Genomic DNA, 25,029 nt, shown 5'->3' with positions numbered 1-25,029 from the left:
TTCTGGTTCAAGAAACAGTTCAAAGAAAACTCTGATGTTAAGTTACAGGATCATCTGAAAGAGAGTTAGTATCAGGCAAATTACCTATCATTTTCTCATGCTGTACGTGAAAGGTAGTCACTGACAAGGTCAGCAGAGCGAAAGAGGTGTCAAATTGAGGGGAGGGCTCTCTAACCACAGACAATGCGGGATTGTCCTTGCCCTCCTTTTCCCACTGCTGCCCGACTGCTACTATCTACTAGCCATGGTGTGTGTACAGCTCACTGCTAATTAAGTTATTCTAACACAAATTGACTTAATCCTGGAGCTTCCGTTTTTCCTACCTCCAGTCAGCAGAACCCAGTTTTGTTGCCATGGCATAATCTTGCAGAGGAAGGGAATTTAAATAATGCCACCGGCTGTGCATGACCCTTGGCCACTCAGTGCATCATCTGGAAATGTGTCACTGCAAATGAGGAGGCAGCCATCCCAATGCTTCAAGGGCTCAATAAACTGTTTTGTACATACACATGAGGGGTGGCAGATAATGTGAACAAAAGCTGCCACCACACAAGACATTGGGAGGAGTAGTCATGGAAAACCTATAAAAGCATGTGTGTGCTTGGGTGCGGGTGAGTGTGAGACAGACAGTGAGGGAGAACCCTTCCCACGAGAAAAAAAAAACCCAGAGCTGCTCCTCTGCAGACTGCAAGCCAGATATTTGCACAGCATGGCTACATGGGCTTCAGCTAAGTTACTCTCATTTGTATTGGCTGGATACCTTTGCCTGATAATGTGAAATAAAGGCTTTCCGAAGTGACACAAGATTTTATTTGGTATTAGCTAAATACATGAGTCATGTATCCTGTATGACAAAATGAGCAGCTGATAGACAGAGATTTTGTTCTACACCAGTCGATCAGTAATAAACTGTTAGAAGCTCTCGAATCTTGAGTTAGTCCTCTCCTGCACACGGAAATGGTCTCCAAAATCAACGCTGTATTTTCTAAAGCAAGCAAACAAACAGAAAACCCCAACCCAAACCCAGCAACCCCAAAATAGAAACTATCAATGTTTACGCATTTGTTTTGATTGCTTTTCAGATAATTGGGTACAAACAATAACTCAGCACCACTGCATTTCAATGTCTAAAAAAAGCATGAAAGCAACATCTGATATGACAGCTAAGGGATTTATGTTAGCTTCAGTTTTCAATCTTGCTACAAAACTCTTTGAGAAACACTTTCAATTGTGTAGAAATTTGCCTCAGTGTCTAGATTTACTGTTATCTCTAAAAGAGATGCAGTATTGCAGTTATAAACTTTTATTCACACTAGCTATTCATGGATGACTCATTTTCTGAATTTTATTACTTAAAGATAAAAATGACCTTTGAATTTTAACTGGTATCACATAGGCTTCTCAGCCCAGCAGGGAATTCATTCAGTTACATGTGGAGGGGGAAAAGAATACGTCAAAGAGGTTTTGAGTTACCAAAGTGTAAGAAGATATTTTTTGTGTTTGTGTAAGTAAAAAACAGATCAGGTCTTTATTCTTTTTTTGTAGGTTGCAAGAACCTAGGAGTTATATGAGCACTTTCAGTGTAGTAAACTGTTTTATAAAAATACATAGTCACATAATACGTAAGAATGCATGTTTCACATCCCCCAAGTGTTAGCATTCTTTATATAATTTGTGCATACAGTGGTTCCATATCCCAAAATGTTTGCTGGGTTTTCCTGCTGTAATGCCAGTTGCTCGGGCACCGCGACAGTCTAATTGCGTCAATCTCAGTCTGGGAATAAACTATGAATACAGCAGACCAAAATCCACAAAGCGGATTTACCACCTTCTCACTGCAAATGATTTCCTAATTTAAAGGAAAACAAGGAAAACAAAGGGAACTCAGCCATGAAAAGGAGGAAATCCTGCCACAACTTTTCAAACGCGCTCAACCCGCTCCCCCGCCCCTCTCATTATCACACTAAATGCAGCAAAAATACTAATCCCTGAGCTCAGGCAAAGTGCAGGGAGGCCTTGCTGTGGGCTAGCTGCTTTTTGTGCTGTACAACCAACACCAGGGCAGCTCCCGTGGAAGGGTACATGCTCTCTGCATAGACTTGATGCAGGGGCTTGGCGTGAGTGAGAACCCAGAGCTCTGCCACCCCACACAAACTGGCCTATGTGAGAAGCCTGAAGAAGCTGCATTTAGCTGGCACAGCAGCAATGCCTGGGTAGGAGACCAGGCAGAAGTGTGGTTGTCTCAGCCAGGGACATGAGCGACAACAGCTCTCAGTGACCCTGCTGTTGTAGTGCAACTAATTACTTGGTGCCAAGTGGAGACTGACAGACAGATTTATAACACAGGACACATCTGATCACCCATAAGATGGGGAGAGACTGTTGGAGAAGAAAGACAGGCAGCTCCCGGCTGCTGCCAAGGGCTCTCAGGACAAGGCTTGTGGTGAGAGGCTGCCTGTTCAGCAGCTGTTCCCTCTCACCTCCTGGCCATCCCACCCACCACTTCTCCCATCTGCAGCAACGGCCTGGTTCCCTGTGGCAGGTCCCAAATGGGATTTGGGACCAAGAGCTCCTAAACTGGACAACCCATCCTTGCTAATCTGGACCTTTCTCTCCTTCTGCCTGCATCCGTCAGGTAATGGATCTAAGATCATTAATCTCCTTTGCTAGCAACAGGCAGGGAGAGGAAGTGTTAGCGTCTGATCTGTGTCAGGTTGGAAGCTGTATATATTGGTGTAGCTCCATCATCAGTATGGCACTCATGGTGTCACGCTGAGCTATTCAAACTGAATGGGTAGCTCCACATGGAATTTTGACAAAAAGGCATGTGCTTATATCTGCACAGTATAGCTCTCCAAAAAATCCATGCACCAAATTCAATTAACCTTGCTGAACACAACAAAAGAATAGCAGCAAACACATTTGCCTCTTTTTTGTCTTAAAACGTTAAAAATATGCCTAAACCAGCAATGTTACAGTTTAATAACTCTTGTCCCAAAACGCATTTGTGCACCAGCTGAATCATTCTTTAGAATATGTCATTAACGGTGTGCACAAACAAAATTACAGGATGAGGACAAACTCCCTCTTCCATGGGACTAAACAATCTCTCTGGCACCTTCTCGGCTGCTGAGGCAAGGTGCAGTCCAAAAGGAGATGGAGGTGTGAAGATCTGAAATGACTGGTTCAGCACCTCACAAAACTGAACCTCAGTTGAGGTTTCCAGCATGTCTTACTAACAGGCTGCAAACCTGTCTCTGAGTGTGAGAAAATCCTGAAATTAACATGAAAAAGAACTTGGAATATCCCAAGTCTTCTCCTTTCTCCTCTGAAAGCAGCAAGGGAGGAGCAGCAAAGCAGGGGACTACCGACCTAGCAGCAACGTAGAGGGTCCTGTTCATGACCATGACCAGCTGGATGTCCAGCCGGTGCCTCTGCGTGGTGTTCCGCCCTGGTTTGTGACCCACAAACACCGGATACTGTCTTGTATCTGTGGAAAGGTAAAAAACCAAACAGGGTCAAAACAGAATCACAAACTGAAGCAGTGCTAACATGGAGCACCAGGGGGCCCCGCTACAGCCAGCTCCTGTGGTTTCTGTTCTACCCCAGCAGCATAGCCTGGAGTTGGAAGGCAGGAGTACAGAGGGCTGGAGAGTTCTTCAAGGTTACAGTCGTCTTTGCAGCTGTAAAGGAGAAAGTCATCACCTCTGTAGAACACAAAAATTGCAAGGATTTTTAGAGTGTAAAGCCATTCTGGAGCTCTTGGCACAAAGGTACACAGCCCTTTCTCACAGTTTTTCTTTCAGTGTTTGCAAAGCTTAAACACTTGCTCCTGGCTGCCAAAGTGTGTCTAGCAGGACAAAGCTGTTTCACAGTGGCCTATCAATCACCATACTGACTGGACTGGTAGTGGTTAAAGCAAAAGACTTGGCTTTCCTTAGTCCAAACTGCCAGCTCCCTGGGTTTCCTACAGGATTGGACTGCCATCATAGAACAGCTGTGGGGATTTCTGAGAAACGGTGGGAAACCATGACTTGAACTTTATAATATGAAAATCACTGCATACTATTTGGCAACCAGTCTGATACTCCAGTTCTTCTGGCAGCTGGACAGCAATACTGATTGGAAGCCCTGGACTGAGCATATGCTATTGACAAGTCAGCTCTACCCCCCTGCTCTATCAGTGTGTGTTTCCATGATTTTTTTAATGAGACCTCAGCATACACGGTGTCTACTGCTGCTCCCCAGCTATTTGTGTGTACAGCCTATAACAAGAGTGAATACTTCTGCCCAAGGGCCACCTTGCTGGTAGACTTCACATGTATACATGATCATGACATCTAGATGCACAAAATAAGGTACCCATTAAGTAAACAAAATGACAGAAAACAGGAGGAGGATAAACCTCTGATGAGCACCATCATCAATGCAGAACTGCTGCATGTGCATGTTATACAGAGTTGACTAGCATCTAGCTGTCCCTGAGCTTTTTCCCCATCAATAAGCCTTACCAGAAACCTGGAGCTGTTTGAAGGAGCCTCCTTCTTCTGAAACTCACCTTCTGCTTTAGTGTTTTTAGCTATTGTCTTCTAAAAGTATTTTCTCTGTTAAGCTTGGTTGAAGTATTGATTCCTATCATGGCTTCAGCAAAGCACCCAAGAGTGCTGTGTGTCAGAAAGCCTGGGGATAAAACTGGACAGAAACAGGAACTTCCCTGTGATCCGGATACTGAGAACTCTTGGAGAAACAAAATAAGACAGCCCAGGCAGGATTTATGTTCAGAAGCTTAATCTTTCTGACCAAGTCCTACATGCAAATGCCAAGTTTAACTGTCAGTCTGTTCTTTGTCCAGTACCAGTAGTTTCCTCTGCAACTCATGGATCCATCATGAGCTTGGGGCCTGCACATTCATGTTCATTTCAGCATGCCATGCTGCAGAGGAAGAAGCTCTCCCATGTTCCATTTCTCCCAAAGGATGAAGACTGGCTATTTCTTCATTTTCAAGAATGGCTAGTATCACGCTTCTGGAGAGTGAAAATATTGGTGCTAAAGACCCAGTGGTCACACTAGACATGTTTCAGTAGGGTGTGCCTCAGAGCAGTTCTGCTCTGTTCTTCTGTCCCAGACACAAGATACTTATTAGCATCTGGAACACATCAAGTGTGTCCCTGGAGTCTGTCCTTTGGCTTGGTGTTACCCAAGACAGACAGGTTTACAGGTGCCAAGGCCACCCCAAAGCACAGTAAGCAATGACAAGCAAGAAATTCACTTTAAAACCAAATTCCTGACCCAAAGTAGGCTTAAACGTAAGCCTATTAATTTCTGTCTTGCTTCCCCTTAGCATATTTTTAGAGACCCCAGCGCTAAAGACTTCCTTTTAAACATCTGAACCTTTGGGACTTTGTAAGCCTTTTCTTCGTTGTAACTGTAATTGAACTGAGGTACATGTGAAACAATCAGTTATGCTAAGCCTGACTGGCACGGTAAAATGCACAGAAAGCTCTCCACCTGTTTAGCTAGCAAATCTCAATACTGATTCACAGCTGTTTGCATTACCCTAGATTTTGGAGTGTTTGCAAATTACTGCTGGTAAGAAAGAAGAGAGATTTCTGTTACAAAAGATTCTTTGTCTTGATTTGCTTTTTACCTACATTTCCAGCTTAGCAAAAAATGCCTAATGCTAAAGCGGAATCCATCAGAGCTTAAAAGAGTAAATTTAATTATTAGTATTAGATCAACAAATTATACTTTCAAAGCTCAGTTACTTTAGTATTCTATGCCTGATACTCTGAGGTACTTCACTGGATATTCAGTACTACATTTCCACAAGTCAGGAGAGGGACACTTTGATTACAGGACAGGGAAGGGGGGAGAAGGCTTCTCTTCTTTGCTGCTGGATAGAGCAAGATACGTGGTTTGATTATGTGATGGAAATGTCTATTTGAGAAGGAGGAGGGTAATGGTTCTGGAAGTTCAAGCAGTTTTCCACCTAGTAGCCATAAGTCAATGTGAAAAAGTCATGTTCCAATTGTTAACTGGCTGATCTGAGATATTCACTGCATTCAACAAAATACTGTTGAAGTCCCCTGATTAAGCAAATGAAGTCCTCTGGCCTCTTATACTTACAGTTGCCATGCGAAATACTGATTGGCTCAGAATCTTCTGGGAAACCAGCCCCAGCAAAGTGTAGCAGTGTGAAATATAGCAGCAAGGCTTCTGACCTCATAGTAATTTAGCTGGGAGGCTTCACTTCTTCACTTCACCCTGTGGAAGACAAATGGGTTTAAGCACCTTCTGTTGGTTCAGTTTTAATCACTGCATACAGAAAACTAAAAAGAGTCAATGGAAAGCAAAGGGAGCTTTCCTTCTCCTCAAGCGTCTCACCATACCTGAGGAAGTATGCTATGTTTTCAAGCAGAAACTGCCCTACCACATCAGTTTCCCTTTAGCCCATGCCCCAACAGTGTCCCATCTTGCTTGAGGATAGAATTCATTACCTGTGAGTTACAAAGAATTTTCTTCCTCAACTGCTTATATGCAATAAAGAACCTTAATCCCCTACACTGATCAACAGCTGGCAAGAGTTTTCTCGGAAATGTTTTACTTTCCCCTTTTTTTGTTTACATAATTAGATGATGATATAATGATGCATACCATAAATAAAAAAAAAAAAATCACACTATATTTTCTGGTTAAAAAGAGACTAAGGATTATACCATGGGCTTGATTCATACCCTGCAGAGTTGTGAATCAAATGAAGAAACACTGAGAGAACTTGATGGAGCATGCATAACATGTCATTGGGCTTTACCATAAAAATATGTACCCATAAATCTAGGTGCCATAAAACCAATACTCCAACTTGAGATAAAATAAGGGAGAACAGAACTGTCTAAACCCAGCATTTTTTCCCCATGTTCCACTGACGCATTCACTCATTCACATTTCATGTACAAAAATATCCCTAAATCTTTAAGATACAAGGAACCATAGGGGCCTCTGGATACAGTGAAAGAAAACAGCACATAATACAGTAAATAGCTCATAATTCCCAGGCAAATTTCACAGAGACGTTGATCTACAGGGGAAATTAGTGTAAAAGTGGGGTTTTCTTTTCATCCCTTCCAGAGTTTCAAACCTTTGATGCCGCCTGCCAAAGATTCCTTTTGAACAAAACAGTTTTACAGTACCCTGTCAGTCATTCAAGATTTACGGGCAGAAAGTCAAACTTCATAACCTACATAGTCTTTGAAACTTAATTTGGCAAACTAAGTGCTACCTTGCTCTTCTGCAACACCATTTAATATTAGATACCTATGTCTCCTTTCTCAGTGGCAAAAAAGTCATTAGCAACCCTGGAGAGTTGCATTTTCATTTGTAATTTCATAGACACAGTTGATTCCTCAACTTTTACCCAATTAAAAAATGTCACAATAATTAATTTGTTTTATCAGATATTTGCTTTCAAATGAAATTTTTGCTCCTACAACTGGACTGGAGTAGGGACTCCATTGTAGGGCAATACAGTCCGTAAGGACTAATGATTTATTATACTCTGTGTTTGCCTATTGCTATTCAAACACACAAATTGGAAACTTGGCTGATTCTCTCTCTCTCTCAACAAAATAACTGAGAGGCTGAGCTAGACTGAGACTAGAAAAAATAAAATTTAATGTAAATCAATGACTGACACCTTAACTGAACAAAGTGTCAGATGGATGGCAAAGGATAAAAATAGCAAGAATAAATGAAACACAATGCAGACACTGACTGTCTGTTATACCTTATGTGAGAATGCCTACTAGAAGACAGTACACACAAGCCCCAGGAGAAGCATTTCTATCTAGCACTGGTTAGGCCGATAGCTATGCATGATTAGTGACACAGCTGTGTCTGCCTTCAGACACTTTCTTTACCCGTTTCCTTCATTTTTCTATTTAATTACCTCTTACATTTTCTCTTCACTCCTAGCTGTCTGGGGCAGGCACTGTTTCTTTCTATTTGTTGCCATCTGGGGCCCTTAGGAATGCCCCAGGTAGAAATAAGCAGCAGAAGTAAATATAATACTTGGAAGCATACTTTCCCTCAAAAGGTTTGAATTAAGAGTAAGATGTACACATTACAGGGATTAAATCCTTTCCTCTACCCAATTTTTCAAGATGTAATTTTGCTGCTTTAAAAATTTTGCCCCGTAAATACACTGCAAAATGACAAAACAAAGTGCCTTATCTTCATTCACAAACAGACTGAAATTCTTGACTTCCTGAAATTATTACAGTTCAATGCAAAATTCTTTTCTGAAGCACACATAAGGAGAAATGGTTTAATGGGAAGAACTTATCAAGCAATCCAATTCTTCCACTTAAACCGTATTCATCCACGGTATCAGCCTGCAGGCTGTTGATTCAAAGCACTTGGCTCACAGTAAGACTCTGGAGTGTAAGAATAGCTTCTCTCTGTTACTCCCTATCAGCACATCATCCACCATCTAACAGTGTGTGTACTCCATGAGGAAAGCATTATGGTACTGAAGACACATAGCTGCCACTCCCCTTTACAGCTTAAAAAACTTTTCCTATGGGTGATTCTGCACCATGACTCCCTGCTTCTCATTCAGACGTGTACTGCTCTGTGTAAATATACATGGGGGACAGCTTCCAGGAAAATGAACAATGCCCAGCACATTTACTTTGCCATCTTACATACATGTGATTAGGTCAGATCTTTTCAATTTTACCTGAAAAGAATTAACCAACAAATGAACTGACATGTTGCCTTCTAACAAAGACTAGATAAATAGGGTTTTAACTAAATGAAATTCTCTGTCATTCTTAAGGGTAGGTTCTGGGGAACAAAAAGGGAGAAGAGAGAAAAAAAGCATAATTCTCTGTTACTGTAGTGTTAACATAATTGTTCAAATTTGTAAAAGTATTTGCAAAATACCTACTTCAATCTGTCAATGATTCAAGTGGACTACACATCTGTATTAATGCCGGTGCCAATAAAAACATCAAGTAGGACTCAAGGTGCATGCAAAGGCAGCCTTTTACTAGGAGGTAATTATTCAAACATAAAGGTTTGCTGTTCTTACAATGGTGGAGAGAGCCACACTGTTTCAGTGGAATTTCAGAAAAGTGCTGATTCGAGAAGGTCACACTTATTTTTAGTAAAAATTTCCTTTTCAGCAAATACTCAGCTCTGGTTGGGCTCCTGGGAGTGATGCGAATGTTCTCACTTGCAACTGTGCTGAAATGACTTTCTAATCGAAAGTGCTTGTGAACACAGCGTCTGATGAAGCATGAGTGACTAGACTGTGATGCCGAGCAAGTACAGGCACTGTCTTCACACAAAAAATTTGCAAACATCAATGGAGAGATCTTCAGTCAATGTAATGTAGACCACTGCTGTTCAACCTGGCCTGCATTAAGCCATACTTGTTGAGGAGAACTTGCTCTGAGAACTCCAGTTCTCTCCACTCAAAACATGATCGCTGCTCCTATTGAAGGAAACTAATGGTGACAAGAAGAGTGAGTTTTGGTGGTGTTCTTTTATTAGTGGTCATGAGAATAAAATACAGCACTGCAAATATTTAAGAGCGTATTTTACAATCTGTGTCTAGTGCAATGACTTGTAGCCATTGAGTAGGTGGAATAGAAGATATTTCTTCCAAGTTTCAGACTCATAACTAATCTGATTCTTGCATGCCCAAGACCAATGCAAGTATAACTTTATGCAAGATACTTAAGATACTTCAGTGCTCTGATTCTTCTTTCTGAAGTTGATGGTTTCCAATACCTGTGTAAGATGACCTGTTTGGTTATTTCTGTGCTCCCTCCTTTCTGTCATACTCTATGATTAAGTATAAATAAACCATATGATCTCTTAACATACATACGAACCAAAGTTTTGCCTTCCTAGATGGAATAAGCTTTTCTATTTGCACACTGCATCCAAAAGGCGAACCACCTCTAACTACGACATTTGGATACCAGTGCAATATAGTTGCTATTACTATTATATTTAATCACTCAAAGCCTATGAATACATATACATATAAATATACATATTCATATACATGTATCCCTTCACATACATAGATGCTTGACATAGAGGCATTTAATTTCATGAAAATGATGTTACTGGCATGATGGGAGTTTCTGAAGCTAGGAAAGTAATGATCATTCCAAACCAATGAGAAAAGTCTAATTTTTCCATGTCAAGTGCCTCCCACTGTGGTGATCCATGCCTGTCTGAGCCATCCAGAGGCCACCATGATGAGCTCTGCTTTTTGCTGTCTGATATTTTTAGCATTTAATAAACAATGGTCAGGATGGCAATGCATATAAAATAACTGCTTGGCTATTCCACTGCAAACGATTACAAGGCTGTTGCCATAATATCCTAGTAATCAGGTTATTGTATCTACAGCTTCTAAGTTCCAGCAAGGTTGTACAAATAGCAAGAAAAATCTTAAATGGAAGAGCTAACTTCTTGGCAAACTCCAGAAAAGTGTAAGGCCAGATTTCATCTGGAGAACAAATTCAACAGCAATGCCAATGACTGCATTGATATATCTATAAATAACTATTGAAAGGGACATTCTTCCATGTTAGAAAACCTCCCATCTTATTTCTTTGGCCTCACTGTGTGTTCAGCTAACCCCAGCGTAATTCCAAGTAAAATCCAAGTATGTAACCATGTCAGAATTTTCCCATGGCACAGTAAGCCTCCTCAGTAATGGACAGACCTTGTTACAGTCATTTATTACAAACCTTCTTTATACCATGGTGGGTTGTGTTCATACATGACAGCTGCACTCCGATCCACAAATTATTAAGCTTAATGTGAAAATTTCCAGACAAATTTTAATGGTCTGTGTTATGCATGAAGCAAGACTAGAAAACCTAATGGATATAAAAAGCCATGACTGTCTTCAACAAATTCTTTTATTTCTACAAACATGCAGAAATAACTTACTCTTCAAAAAGACAGTAACTCTAGTGAGAAGAAACAGCACTTAACCAAACAGTGAGGAAACTAAAAGCTGAAGCCAAATGAATTTCAACTACTGCATAAGGAAAAATGCATGACCAAAAAAGCAGCAGCCTCTGTGAACTGACCCTGGAAATGCGCAGCAAACAGCCATTCTCACCACATTCAGCAATTTCTGGGAAAAACAAAAGGACCATAAAAAAGCAGGGAAGAAACTGTTCTGAGCTTCGTAACAGAGATAACAAAAAGATTTGAGATTCTCTTGGGGTAAGAGCTTTGAAGGCATACAAGTGAATCAGAAACCCAAATCCTTCTCAAGTTTCTCATTGAAAGAGACTTACAGAGCGAGAGCTACCTACCCACATTAAAAAAGTACGCATTAATCTAGACAGCACATGCTGAAGGGAGAGTGCAGAAACCAGTAGGCTGACCTGACTGCTGTTTCCCTGCTATGGCAAGATTTTCCATGCAATGCTGCAGGCGTCCTTCATCTCTTTTGGCTAACCACTAGGAAATCTCTGGAAGATGCTGTTACTGCCATTTACCCCTTTAAATTCACAGATTCTAAAAAGTGAAAGACAAGAGCTCTGTGCAAGACAGAGAAAGGAATTAGGAACAATGCAACAACAACAGCAAAAAGAGAGGAATACAACCTGCAGGCTGCAGCTTCCAGAAAATGAGGGAAGGTGGGCCAGCACAGTGGAGCTGTTCAGGAGAGCATCCTTTGTCTATGCCTGTTTCAGTGGTGGGCTAGTAGCCTCTCAGCCACCTTGCACGGCTGCACCTGGCAGCAGAAGGCATCGTGCAAAATGCCTGGGCTGAGTGGTGCCAAGGGGATCAGACAGATGTGAATGAACAGAAGCTCAGCAGGTGCTTAGGGAGCTCAAGAGAGAAGAGACACAAGTGGCTATCAGCAAGACACAGTGTGGAGTGCCAGACACTGCGACTGAATTGGCACATGGCAGGACAGTGCCTGGGATAGCCAGCTTTTTTGCTCATGTTGTCCTTTCTCTATCAATTGCTGCTCAGTCACCTGAATGGTGGTGCAGGTGGCCATTGAGACTTAACGCCAGCTCTGTGCCCATCATTGCTACTAACCTCCAACATCCTTCTGTGACTGATGATGCGGCTATCATTCATCTTTTCTCTCCTGCCCTGCTCCTGTTGTCTCTACAGCTGGCCATTCATTTCAAGTGGCCAGAAAATCACTTTAGCACTCCAGGTAGCTGGCCCGTATGCCAGAGAGGCCGGTGTGCGAATGCATGGGGGGTAATCACCTATACTCCTTCAAATTATACAGTAACAAGGGGTTGCTTCTGAGTGCTGGTGAGGGGAGGGAGGCACTGCCCAAAGGAAGTCCCCAGCTGTCCGGCATCCCTGTTGACCCTGGATTATGCGTATGAAGCACTCTCACTCATCTCTGGCACGTATAAAAAAATTCTCCCTGACTATAAGAGGAATACATAGGTGCCCTCTGTCATACATGCTTTACTAACATTTTAATTGGACTCAGTACTGCTTACTCATTGCCCAGCTGCTGTAGGCTCCATGCCAGATGTGACTATTAGGTCCAAGGGATAGACATCAGTGAGAATGATTTTACCACATATAGTAAGCAACAGCATCAACCTTCATTGAAAAGAGTAATAAAAATTTCCTTACTACTTTGATGAAACACAGATACATGGACCATGCGGATCTGCTCACTAAGACTTGCAAAAATGCATGTCTAAAATAAAATTTCAGACAAAATACAGAGTACTTTTCATGCAAGTTTCAGTAGTACTTGCTTATTTTGGTCAGGTTTGTGCAAATGGGAATCCTTACCAGTTTCCCTCTCCCCTCATTTGCAACTTTACAAGGCCATACATCACGCACAATAATGTCAGCTATGATATGTAACATTACTAGCTCCTGCTTCAGTAAGTGATAAGCTGAAAAGATTTGGACAACCCCAGGCAGCAGTGATGAGCCCCGGCCTGCCGAACAGTAGTAGCAGGTGTCAAGTCAGTAGGCAAAACCCAGCATGCTTAATGCTGGCAACCTGTCTTGTCAAGATCAACATTACTACTCGATCCAGCGCAGTGCAGAAAGAAAATGTAAAGAACAAATGGAGGCCTAAATAGAAGAAACCTTCTGGTGACCCGAGTAAGACATCCCTGATGACTGCAGCATTAATAGGATGCTGCTGTTCAGAGTGGGAACAGTCAGATGGAAGATGAACATCTCCCAGATGGAATGAGAAGCATCTCAGGCCCTATCGATTTTGGTTGTAACCTTTACTGTAAACAGTCCACGGGGGCCTCATCAGCCACCTGTTCAGTGGTATTTGCATTGAAACATAGAGGCAAGGCAAATGAGAAAATGGCCACAGTTCCTTGCTAAAGCATCTGCTGTGTTCTGTCCCTCTATCTGCACATCACCAGCAGTAGCAACGGTACACGTTTACAGGTTTTAAAGGCAGGGGTACCACAGTGGCACTAGGTCTCTCACACAGTACCAGAAACAATGAACACTCCATTTGTCATGATGTTGACCGTGGTGATAGTGGTATTATATCATGCAATATTTCACTTTCTAATAATTGCTCAGTTATATACTGAAATCAGGCTTGCCAAAACTGGGAGGAAAGCCATCTGTGCAGGGAGGATGACTGCCAGAAACATTTTCAATTTTATTTTTGGGGTTATAAACCTGCAGAATAGAACAAAGGCAGTGCCTAAATAACCCCTTTCACTCACCACCCCCAACCACACAGAGTAACAGACCTAAATCTGGAACAGCTTGGTTGGTCATTACAAAGATGTCTTTATTATTTTTAAAAGCTTCACTCATTTAAGAGATAAAAATAGCTCTATTGATTATTTGAGGGACTTCAGCAAACCTCTGTCAAGATTCTGAATTGATTTAAGAGCTAAATGTAGCAATCACTGCCTTTTGACAGGAGAGAATGCCATCTCTAATATATACTTTGCTGTTTTATCTCAGCATGCTTAATAGAAAACAGATACACTAACAGAAACACCATTACTCTCCCCAACACTCACTTTGCTTGGGAAATAACCAGTGCCAGTCAACTGACCTTCCATTCTCTCATGTGATGGATGGTGTAAAAATCATGTAGCTGCAGGTGACCCAAAGCTGTAATGGGAAAGAAATGCGGCCTCCCTTTGTTTTCCTCTCCTTTTAGAGAACAAAGATGAACGAGGAGCCTGATACATTTTCACAACAATATTGACAATTGCCACTAATAAGAAGTTTGACACAGCCCTGCAGACATCGTCTCATCTTCCACGACTGCTGTAAACGTAACATTAGGATAAGCCAGTAATCCTGAAACAATTCCTACCGCTCAACCAAATAATCATGTCAGATTCCCCCCTGATACTTAGCACTTACTTCTTTTTACTGCTGGTATATACTTAAATGGATTGCAGTCCTTCTTCATCCTGTAACCAGTTAGAAAAGCTTAATTTCCAGTCCTCTTATGTCTGCATAACGCATCTGATCATAGAATGGTTCTGGTTGGAACGGACCTTAAGACCATCTAGTTTCAACCCTCCTGCCATGGGCAGAGATGCCTCACACAGCCATGTTGCCCAGGATCTGTTCAGCCTGGCCCTGAACGCTGCCAGAGATACCTGTTCTTTGGGCAACCTCTGCCAGTGCCTCACCACCCTCACAGTAAAGAACTTTTTCCTTACATCTAATCTGAACTTCCCTTGTTGAAGTTTAAACCCATTGCCTCATTCCTATCACTACAGTCCGTAATGAAGAGTCCCTCCCCAGCATCTTTACAGGCCCCCTTCAGATACTGGAAGGCTGCTATGAGGTCTCCACGCAGCCTTCTCTTCTCCAGGCTCAACAGCCCCAACTTCCTCAGCCTGTCTTCATACAGGAGGTGCTCCAGTCCCCTGATCATCCTCGTGGCCCTTCTCTGGACTTGTTCCAACAGTTCCATGTCCTTTTTATGTGGAGGACACCAGAACTGCACACAATACTCCAGGTGAGGTCTCACGAGAGAAGAGTAGAGGGGCAGGATCACCTCCTTTGACCTGCTGGTCACGCTTCTTTTGATGCAGCCCAGGATACGGTTGGCTTTCTGGGTGTGAGTGCACACTGAAGCCAGTTCATGTTAAGTTTCTCATTGACCAACACCCCCAAGTCTTCTCCACAGGGCTGCTCTGAATCTCTTCTCTGCCCAACCTGTAGCTGTGCCTGGGATTGCTCCGACCCAGGTGTAGGACCTTGCACTTGGCATTGTTAAACTTCGTAAGGTTGACATCAGCCCACCTCACAAGCATGTCAAGGTCCCTCTGGACGGCATTCCTTCCCTCCAGTGTATCAACTGAACCACACAGCTTGGTGTCATCGGCAAACTTGCTGAGGGCGCACTCAATCCCACTGTCCATGTCACTGACAAAGATGTTGAACAAGACCGGTCCCAACACCAATCCCTGAGGGACACCACTTGTTACTGGTCTCCAGCCCAACATTGAGCCGTTGACCACAACTCTGTGTGTGGCCATCCAGCCAGTTCTTTATCCACCGAGTGGTTCATCCATCAAATTGATGTCTCTCCAATTTAGAGACAAGGATGTCATGTGGGACAGTGTCGAACGCTTTACACAAGTCCAGGTAGATGACATCAACTGCTCTACCCCTACCCATCAGTTCTGTAGCCCCATCACAGAAGGCCACCAAATCGGTCAGGCAGGATTTCCCCTTAGTGAAGCCATGCTGGCTGTCACCAAGCACCTTGTTGTTTTTCATGTGCCTTAGTATGCCTTCCAGGAGAATCTGCTCCAAGACTTTGCCAGGCACAGAGGGGAGACTGACTGGTCTGTAGTTCCCCGGGTCACCCATTTTCCCCTTCTTAAAAATGGGGCTTATATTTCCCTTTTCCCAGTCATTGGGAACTTCACCTGACTGCCATGATTTTTCAAATATGATGGACAGTGGCTGAGCAACTTCATTCACCAGCTTCTTCAGGACCTGTAGATGGATTTTATCAGGTCCCATGATCTCAAACCTGATCCTCTCCTACAGTGGGCCTGAGGTCTTCATTCTCACAGTCCCTGCCTCTGCCTTCCAAGACTTGGTTGGTGTGGTCAGAGCATTTGCCAGTGAAGACTGAGGCAAAGAAGTCATTAAGAACCTCAGCCTCCTCCAAATCCAGGGTAGCCAGTTCTCCTGATAGCTTCTGGAGAGAGCCCAGCTAATTAATAATGCTGCACGTTTTTTGCTACATACCTATAGAAGCCTTTCCTGTTATCTTTAACATCCCTGGCCAGACTCAATTCCAGCTGGGCCTTAGCTTTCCTGACCTGATCCCTAGCTACCCAGGCAGCATCCCTTTATTCTTCCCAGGCTGGCTGTCCTTGCTTTCACCTTCTATAAGCTTCTTTTTTTCCTTCTAAGTTTTCTAGTCATGGCAGCCAAAAAATTCAGTACAAACTTCAGCACTGCATTATGGAGAACCCCGCTCAGCACAAGGATACACAGACATACTGTGGTCAGGCAAGCTGAGTCCTACAAGCAGAAAAAAGGATAAGGCTTTTTCTTCTGGAAACCAGGCAAACTCATCGTGGAAAGTTATGTTTGTCCCTAACTGATAAAAAAATGCAGGTAGGCAAAAAGAATTCTCAATATGTATTTATGATTTTAGCCCCTAATTTGTTTATGAAATCAGTTCTTTTCCAGGTTTCTTGGCAGCTTGCAGAAAAGCATGAAATATATTACTGTAAAAATGAAAAATGTACACAAACCAAATGTAATCCTAAGGGAAATTTTAAAAATACCTGTGGATAAGCACAAGTAGGTAGGGCAAAACTCCCAGAAGATTCTGAGTGCCAAGAAAGCAATCAAATTAACTGAGAACATTGTCTCTCAGCACTGCCTCTGACATCTCTCTCCCTTAGACCTCCAGCCATGTGCCAATACACTCATAGATATTCAACCAAATTTAAAATGCTCAAATATCACAGGACAGATTTTGTATTAAAACTTCAGAAAAAAATCATAGATCTCTGTCTTTCATGATTGCTCTTTGTTGCCCAATGTTTTTTGCTGATAGTTTCAGAGACCATAAAGGAGTAGAATAAATCTGATGCTGAGACAGACAATCCATGTAGTTTGCTTTTCCTTTGAGATGAGCATGATGCTTGCAATAATCCAGTTCCTGCAGTTTGCTAGTAATTGCTAGCTGCAAGTGGCACACTCTGAGCTTTGCTGTGCCTAGATTCATGCCCCAAAACCTCCAGATTTTACATCATATATCCTTTCCTTAAGAATGAAGTCTGAGTGAAGGGATCACCTCAATATGTGAATATGACACATTTTTTTACTCTTCATCACTTCAGGGTTATGAAGAAAACAGTAGGCAAAGCAAGAAGCCAAGAGATACGTAAGAAACCCAGCTTTCAGCATACTGCTAAGATAAATGATATTGTCTGTTAACCTGGACAAAGTTAATTACTGTAATTCAGTTTATTTTAAGGGAAACTGCTATATGCAGATATCATCAATTAACATCTGAATATAGAAATTTCAATTCCTGTAATTAACAGAACAGTGTAAGATCCTTTTAATTACTGGGGGTCTGTTTCTGCGAGGAAACATGAACTATCTAATGTGATTTCAAGGGCAAAGTTAAAATTGAGGTGATGTAGGTCAGAAAAAGTAAAAAAAAAAAAACAAAAAAGAATACAGTCAGTCAGAGGTAAGCCCCTGCACCACATAAATATACACTACTCTTCTTCTGACACACATTCGCCCATATATTGAAGAATACAAGCATCCTTACACATTTGTTCACACCTGCTTCTTAGCACAGCATGAAGGAATTAGAGCAGCATAGAAAATTAAGTCAAAGCAGCATTGACAAATGCCTGTAGTACAAGTTACAAAAGCAATAGCTCTGTTATTATGTGCTCTACTTCTTTGGAAAAGCTGTGGAAAAAAAGATTCAGTGTAGCAAGAGAGAACAAGCCCACTGAGTATGACTGCCTGAATGGGGCATGATGGATGATCTTCCTTGTGGATAGGAAAAGCCTCTAATCTGTTCTCTGTCTCATTGGTAGAGCAAGGCAAAGTCATTCTCTTCTGCAGGAAATATCCTCTGCCTTCTCAGTACCACGTGCAGGGTTTTTGCAAAGGACAATCCAGACTGTCACCCAGATGAGACAGCAGCCTGTTTCCAGGTCCTCTGCTAGGGCAGGCTCAGCTATGCAGCTCAAAACCCCCCAGCAAGACAAAGACGTTTCTATATTACTCATGCTTCCTACGGCTATTTTAGGAATGATTGGCTGCATTCAGGTTCTGACTGCAAATAAATCTCACACACGGGAAGAGAAGTCATTTTCATGGCACCAGCACACAGTTAACGACTGATGCTGAAAACATCATTACTAATATTCCAGCTGATTTTCTGAAGTTGAAGAAACCCACACTGTGCAACTGACAGAAGAATGCAGGCATCATCCCAGTGAAGCAGTAACATCCACCAGCACCAGGACAAGAAATCCCTCACTCCTGGGTTCACTGAAGAAGTTTGGCTCTAACTGGAATACTAAAGCTTTCTCAGACAAAGACCTATATCCAAAACTCTTCCTCTCCTCCCCACTCCCTGTAACTTCACTTCTTAAAGGTGGGGGATGCAGGAAAAGCAGTGGCTCATTATCTAAGTGCATCTATGTGAATTCAGCAAGATTGCTTGATGAGTAGGCACACAGAGTTACAGGTTTTTAACAAGCCTGCCAGGTGTTTTTGAACCTAAATGATCCTTCTCAGCTTGCCTGAGAGAACAGAAATTCCTGTGTAGGAACAAGGAAGAAGACAGTGTAGCTGGCAAACTGCTGCTGTTATTTCTTAATCTGCAGTTCTGCTGCTTATGTGATTTATATCAAATGCTGCAGAGAGAGTTTCCTCTAACTTTGGGTTGGCCTCAATAATGGGGACATTCAGCTGATCAGCTGCCAGGAGCTGATCTACAGCCAAGACCCAAATTCCTGCCAGCAGAGAGAAGAGAAAAATAAACAAAACACAGAAGACTTTAGACCAAAAAATCAAAAATCACATTACTTTTTAAAGAGACTGAAGGCTGTATGCATGGGCCATGCTGAACTCACTAGAAAAGCTCGAAGAGATCCAGGTTGACATCAAGGTGTGACGTTTGCTGGACTGGACTCCAATTCAGCAACCCCATGTCAAGCCTTGCCTACATATATGAATGATGTCTAGCAGATTATGGTTGCTTGTACCACAGGGCAGTGACTCTCCAGTCTGCAGCACAGTCACATAGTTAGCAGATACAACTAAAGGGCATTGGCTTGTTTTCATTTATGCCAGTGGAAATGGTGACACTGACATCTGCTAGATTGTGAAGTACTGATTCCCGATGGACTTCACAAAGAATTGTAGTGGCTCTACCACCCACTTCATCTGCATCAGCTTGCAGGTGATGCTGCTTTATCTATTTATAAGCCTTCCAGTTATAGAGAATTGTATATATTTAATTCTTTAATCCTTATAAAAGTACACATCCTTACCTAAAGACTTAGTTTAATTCTGCTAACTGGCTTCTGGGCAAAGTCTCCCAAATAATGTGAAGAAAGGGAAATATCACATCCAAATTTCCTATGAAATTTGAAGTTATACTTCATCTTTTAAAAGAAGAAATTCTTTTTAATTCTTGCTTTCTTAAAGTAAGCAAATTAGATGCTCTTGGTGATATTCCATGCTGCATTTTTTTCTTGTTAAAATTTGCCTGTAAGGAAGTCAAAACAAAATCTCGTGGGTATTAGTCTTCTGTGGTAAACATCACTACATCAGCTTTAAATAAGACACTATTCTTTGCAAATGGATGTCCCTGTTTTCAACTTGTGGTTGTTGAAAAGTCAATTTTGCAGTGTCTGTGACTATGTACATTGATATATTCTGAACAACAGGACCAATGCCACCTACAAAATGGTCTGTGATGCCTCTACGAAAAAGCTTTTTTGGAAGAAGACTTCTAATGACTTGCAGTACTACAAAGAGATCTGAAGGCCATCTCTTCAGGCATTCCCTCTTCTAATGGAAAAATGTAATTCTGAAAGAACATACTAAACCTACAGAATCTTTTCTGGAAGCTCTGAGGGACCCTGTTATTTGACAACTGCTTTGCCTCAGGTTTGTCAGAAATAGCTTCCTGGACACCAGCCATAGAGGTACGTTCCTCAATGGGACAAACAGCCCAGAGCTTCTCCATGCTCCCACAACACTTCCACAAAGGAGAAAGACCTTTATTTATTTCAGTGGATTCAGAAACGTATACAGCCACAGAACAAACAGCACTCTCAGAACATGCTGAAGAAACAATAGATAAAAAAAATTAAAAAAAAAAAAATTTGCTTATGTTCCTAGATGTTTAAAAAACATAAGAAAAAAGGTGGAAATTGATACTTTACAATTACCTCGTTGATTATTGGTGCCTCTCACATGTCCCCTCCCAGTTTAGAGCTAGAAAACAATTCTCTTCCCTTCATCAACTAACCATACTTTTTTTCCCTGGTGTCCTAAAAGTATCAATTACTGCCTTGAACAGGAAGACACAAACTGCACAGTGTCTGCATGGATAAGCCTGCAGCTGGGAGAGGCAACACAAATCTATGAGTAGCAAGATGAAGTTGCAAGCCAGCAATGCTCTAAAATAAAGTGCTTTTATAAAGAATGGTTTCTGAGGCGGACAACTCTGATGCTGCCCTGATACAGGCTGTGAGAAATGCTTGTTCACTCCCCTTCTCAATCCTGAGGAGCTCTCCACAATCCCTTGCCTTCCAGGCACTTACACACAGGGTCTCTCTCTCGTAAAAGGACTTGGCTTTCCTCATGCAAGAACAGATTTGGCTTTCCTTACACCAGAACAGATTACTCCCCTTACTTACACACACCCTTACATTCCCCAAAAGCTGAGAACCTTATTTCTGCTGCAAGCTCATGGAGACAGATGGTATCTTCCCTCCTTTTTTGGACAGCTTTAAGAAGATTGCTAGCGCTTCACATAAACAAAAACCCCCCGCTCTTTATGATCAAAGGATGACTAAACTTGGAATATACCTCTTAATGTACATTTTAATGAAGCTGACTTGTGCCTTAATTTATCTTAGCTAAATGCTGGTAACCTCTGTAGGCAGGTTTCATATGGAGAAACCAACATGGAGAGATGCAGTAGCTTTCCCCAAAGGGATGGACAATGAAGAAGATGGAGAGAAAGCTGTTTCCTCCTAGAGCTCATAAGGTGTGCTCCTTCTTTCTCCATCATGGAAACAGATCAACTGCTCTGCTCTTTCTGAGTTGACAGAGATAGGCAGCCTCCATTCCCCCAACCCGCCGAAGACAAACGAAGCGCGTTGCCCTGCTGTGCGTTCCCCAGAGGCAGGACATAGTCACCCTGAAGAATTTTGCCTGACGGGAGATGCAAATGAGGTCAGAAATCTTTTCACCACAACTTCCCCTTCAGCCTCTTCTCCTGCTATGCATGCTTAGCAATACACAAGGTCAAGCATATCAGGACAAAAATGCTAAGCCACACATCCTCTGTAGGGTCTTCCCTCCTAGATCTCTCTCACGTAGGATTAATTGTAATGCATGAATCAACACACACAAACTCTATGAAAACCTTTCATTTCCATTATGCTGCTTTCAAGGTATTTCTAATGTAAACGCAGACAAAAGGTATGCTCTCTTTTATGACAGGCCTGAAATAAAGCAGCTCTAATTAGCAAAACCAGATACAACTTCAGAGGAAACACAGTTTTGAATGCAAGAAACCTCTCCTTTGAGCTTATTTAGTAGCAAGCAGTCTTCCATCTTTCTTCTTTCTTATACCCTTTTCTCTTTGACATTGCAAATCTATACGATAGATGAATTGATGACTTCCTACAATAGCAATTTCATTACTGATTGCTGTTTTGTCACAAACCAACTGCACAGCATCTACAGTCAACCAATATCCTGCATCAACTGAATGAAGCAGTGCGCTATGCAGCCCTGTCCATGCTATCACTCCTATTGCTGTTCGGAATTAACTATAAACTAGGATGCTGTAACCTACTTTCTGTCTGTCACTGGTGCAATAATAAGTTTGGGCTACAACTAGTATGCCAAAATACTGCTTGGGTTTAAAGTACTGCTACCAGCAGAAAAAAACTGAAACCAAAAAAAGTACCTTCACCAGCAGATATATTACTGCACTGTATTTTCCCTTTTAGTTGTTTTTCCTATTTTACCCCAAGAATGCAAGGTGCTGTGCAATTTTTAAGTAAAAAAGGCTTGTCCTGAAAAGTTTACAATCCACATAGACAACACATACATGTATGGATAAAGGAGAGTTGCTGGTGTCTTTTAGTTTTTACAAGTATAAGAAAAACTGTTCCCACCTGCAGTTCTCCTCATTCAAAAACACAAGTTTTCCTTGGCCCTGTTGTTTCTCTAAGCAAACATTCTAGTTACTAAACTGTAAAAATATTAACAGCATTTCTACAGCATAACAGCATCCCTAGTTACCGACTTCCAACATCCCAAACTGCTCAGATCAACGTTTTGGGCTCAAACAAATGCATTTAATTGCTCACCTCCAGCCCAGCACCACGTCCTTAAAAACTGAATCATGCACACACGCACACACATGGGATGCATTCTCCCAGACAGATGAGTTATTGCTTGCAGTTTCTGTTTCAGCAGGGACATGGCTTCAGAGTACAGTTTTGTAGTTCAAGAAGCACAAACAGACAAACAATGATTCATCTCACATTAAACTCATAATCCTGCATTTGTTTAGTTTTTCCATCGTTACCAACTGGTCAGTAAGAGCTACATCTCTTTTGCTATACCTGCAAAAGCTACCCAAATAATAAAAGAGTCATTATCAAATATTTCTCCTAAACAACAGACTTTAGAAACATTAATGTGTGAAAAACCCTGGGCAGCGTCCGGCAATGGACTGCAGAATTAACCACTCAGTCTTGCTTCAGTCACAAGAGAGATGATGCCCCGCATTTTTCACTTGGTTTAAGAAAGATTTCCTCATTCTGTCTAATCAATCAAGTTAAATTATGTTTAATTATTAGACTCCACCAGCTGGGCTTAAACAAAATCATCTAGTAATCACAACAAATTCACACTTAAAAAGCAAACCTCAGTCAGAATGTCTTGGACAAATTGAAGGTTTAACATGCAAACAGTTACTAGATGATACAACTAAAAGAATATGGTTTCACCCAACAGTCATTAAGTTTCTATTCTAGAAGTAAGAAGAAGGAAGATATTAAATATTACCAGAAAGAGAGAAAGAGAGAAAAAGAGAGAAAGAAAAGAGAGAAAAAGAGAGAAAGAAAGAGAAAGGGAGAAGAAGGGGAGGGTAGGGGAGGGTAGGGGAGCTGAGGGGAGGGGAGGGAAGGGGAGGGGAGGGGAGGAGAGGGGAGGAGGGAAAATGAATAGGAAAGGGAAAAGGAAAAGGAAAGGAAAAGAGAAAAGAGAAGAGAAAAGAAAAAGAAAAAAACGAAAAGAAAGAAAAGAAAAAAAGGAAAAGAAAAAGAAAAGAGAAACGAGAAAAGAAATGAGAAAAGAAAAGAAAGATTGAGCTCTGAAGAAGAGTGTCATGAGCACAAGGGTCTTTTAGAACAGAAGATGTAGAACAGCCATCTCAGCACATTGCAGCTTTCTGTTAAAGCCACATCTAGATCTGGTACAATCCAAACAGCAGCAGCAATTCCCTTGGGACTGCAATGTTGTGTGAACCTACACACAAAACACTTAATTGATGTCTCCCAGGGACTAGAAGAGGCTAAAGGTCTATTTTAGCTAACTACTCTAATCCTCCCATTTCCTCCTCCCAAACTAACACTTACCTTCTTCTTCAACAACAGCAGTGGCTGATAGCCTAACTACGCACTGCTTTGAAGATCTTGCACTTAATAAAGCTTTGCAAGTTTGATTTCTAAGTAGAAATTACTAAAATAAACTTTATAAAGCTTACTAGTCTGTAGCTTTAATATCCAAAAGCAATGGAGAGATTAGCAAGTATCTCTGAAAAAAGGAATAAACACCACCACATCTCAGTCTTGCATTGCTTAACATTTACTCCTCCAGCTGCCCCTTATTTTGCTGACAGCAAGATGGACCATACATGAAAATTTGATTCGTGGTAAGCCTAGTCATGCAAATTAGCTTAATGAAATAGATGACTGTGTATGTCCCTTTGATACTGATTAAGCTCAAGTATCCACTCAGCTAATGACTAAAGCAATACCATGAGAGCTCTTGTGGAGGTGTCATAGCTATACTTTTTCTTCCTTTTTTTTTTAAACAGCCCTTTACTCAGCACTTATTTCCATCTCAGATCCCCTGGCCAGGAAAACAGGCCAGCTTCCAAACAGCAGACAGAAGCAGTTAACTGCTTAAGACACATCTGATGTAACAAAAATCTGCAGCTACTTTGCACAGCTTGGGACTGAAAACATAAAGGAGATATGCCTTTGTGCCCCCAGTTTTCAAAGCAGATTACCAGTGCACTGCAAGGGGCTGCTTTGACTCTGTAATTATAGCCATCCTAGTAATGATCTGTTCAATGTCTGCCTACTGCTGGTGCCCAGACAGTTTAATCACTATGCATTCGGCTGGAGAGAACTAGCTATCCTGTCATTTGAAACATGGGACATGTTATGTGAAGGTGGTGTAAATGAGCTCCCCCAGAACTAGTAGGCTAATACACTTTCATCATTTAAAGCCTAAATTCTAAAATAGACTAGTAAAAATGATAATACTTTGCCTCTTATCACAAAAAGATGTCTCATACCAGCTGCACTAGATGAGCAGTCAATCCCTACCAGGCCTATACATATATTATTTATTGAGCACCAGCTGTGTGCTCGGCACTGTATAGACACAGAAAGATGCACTCCCTACTCCTGGGAAGCTTTTATATTCTGAAGTAGTGGGGTTTGGCATTCATTCTGCATGCAGAAATCCCACTGACTTCACTATGGGGAGCAGTTG

General features: G+C 41.7%; 1 protein-coding gene across 6 annotated transcripts in view; it reads right to left on the bottom strand.

Annotated features, from left to right (window-relative positions):
* Positions 1 to 25,029, bottom strand: part of SEMA6A (semaphorin 6A) — a 114,934-nt gene that overhangs the window by 58,008 nt on the left and 31,897 nt on the right. For all 6 annotated transcript variants that reach the window (XM_061468701.1, XM_061468704.1, XM_061468705.1 and 3 more), the window contains exons 2-3: positions 6,127 to 6,264; positions 3,373 to 3,490 (exon numbers count right to left, since the gene is read on the bottom strand). In XM_061468701.1, the coding sequence (XP_061324685.1) occupies positions 3,373 to 3,490; positions 6,127 to 6,226 (218 nt within the window). In that variant the 5' untranslated portion in view covers positions 6,227 to 6,264. The remainder of the gene's footprint in view (positions 1 to 3,372; positions 3,491 to 6,126; positions 6,265 to 25,029) is intronic.

This window comes from Pezoporus flaviventris, unplaced genomic scaffold (assembly GCF_033815535.1).
Source record: "Pezoporus flaviventris isolate CSIRO_AGI_PZ_B2104156 unplaced genomic scaffold, CSIRO_AGI_Pfla_v1 ptg000050l, whole genome shotgun sequence".
NCBI classification, from domain to species: Eukaryota; Metazoa; Chordata; class Aves; order Psittaciformes; family Psittacidae; genus Pezoporus; species Pezoporus flaviventris.
The sequence above is the reverse complement of the archived record's forward strand: the minus strand, read 5'-3'. Positions and strand labels throughout refer to the sequence as shown.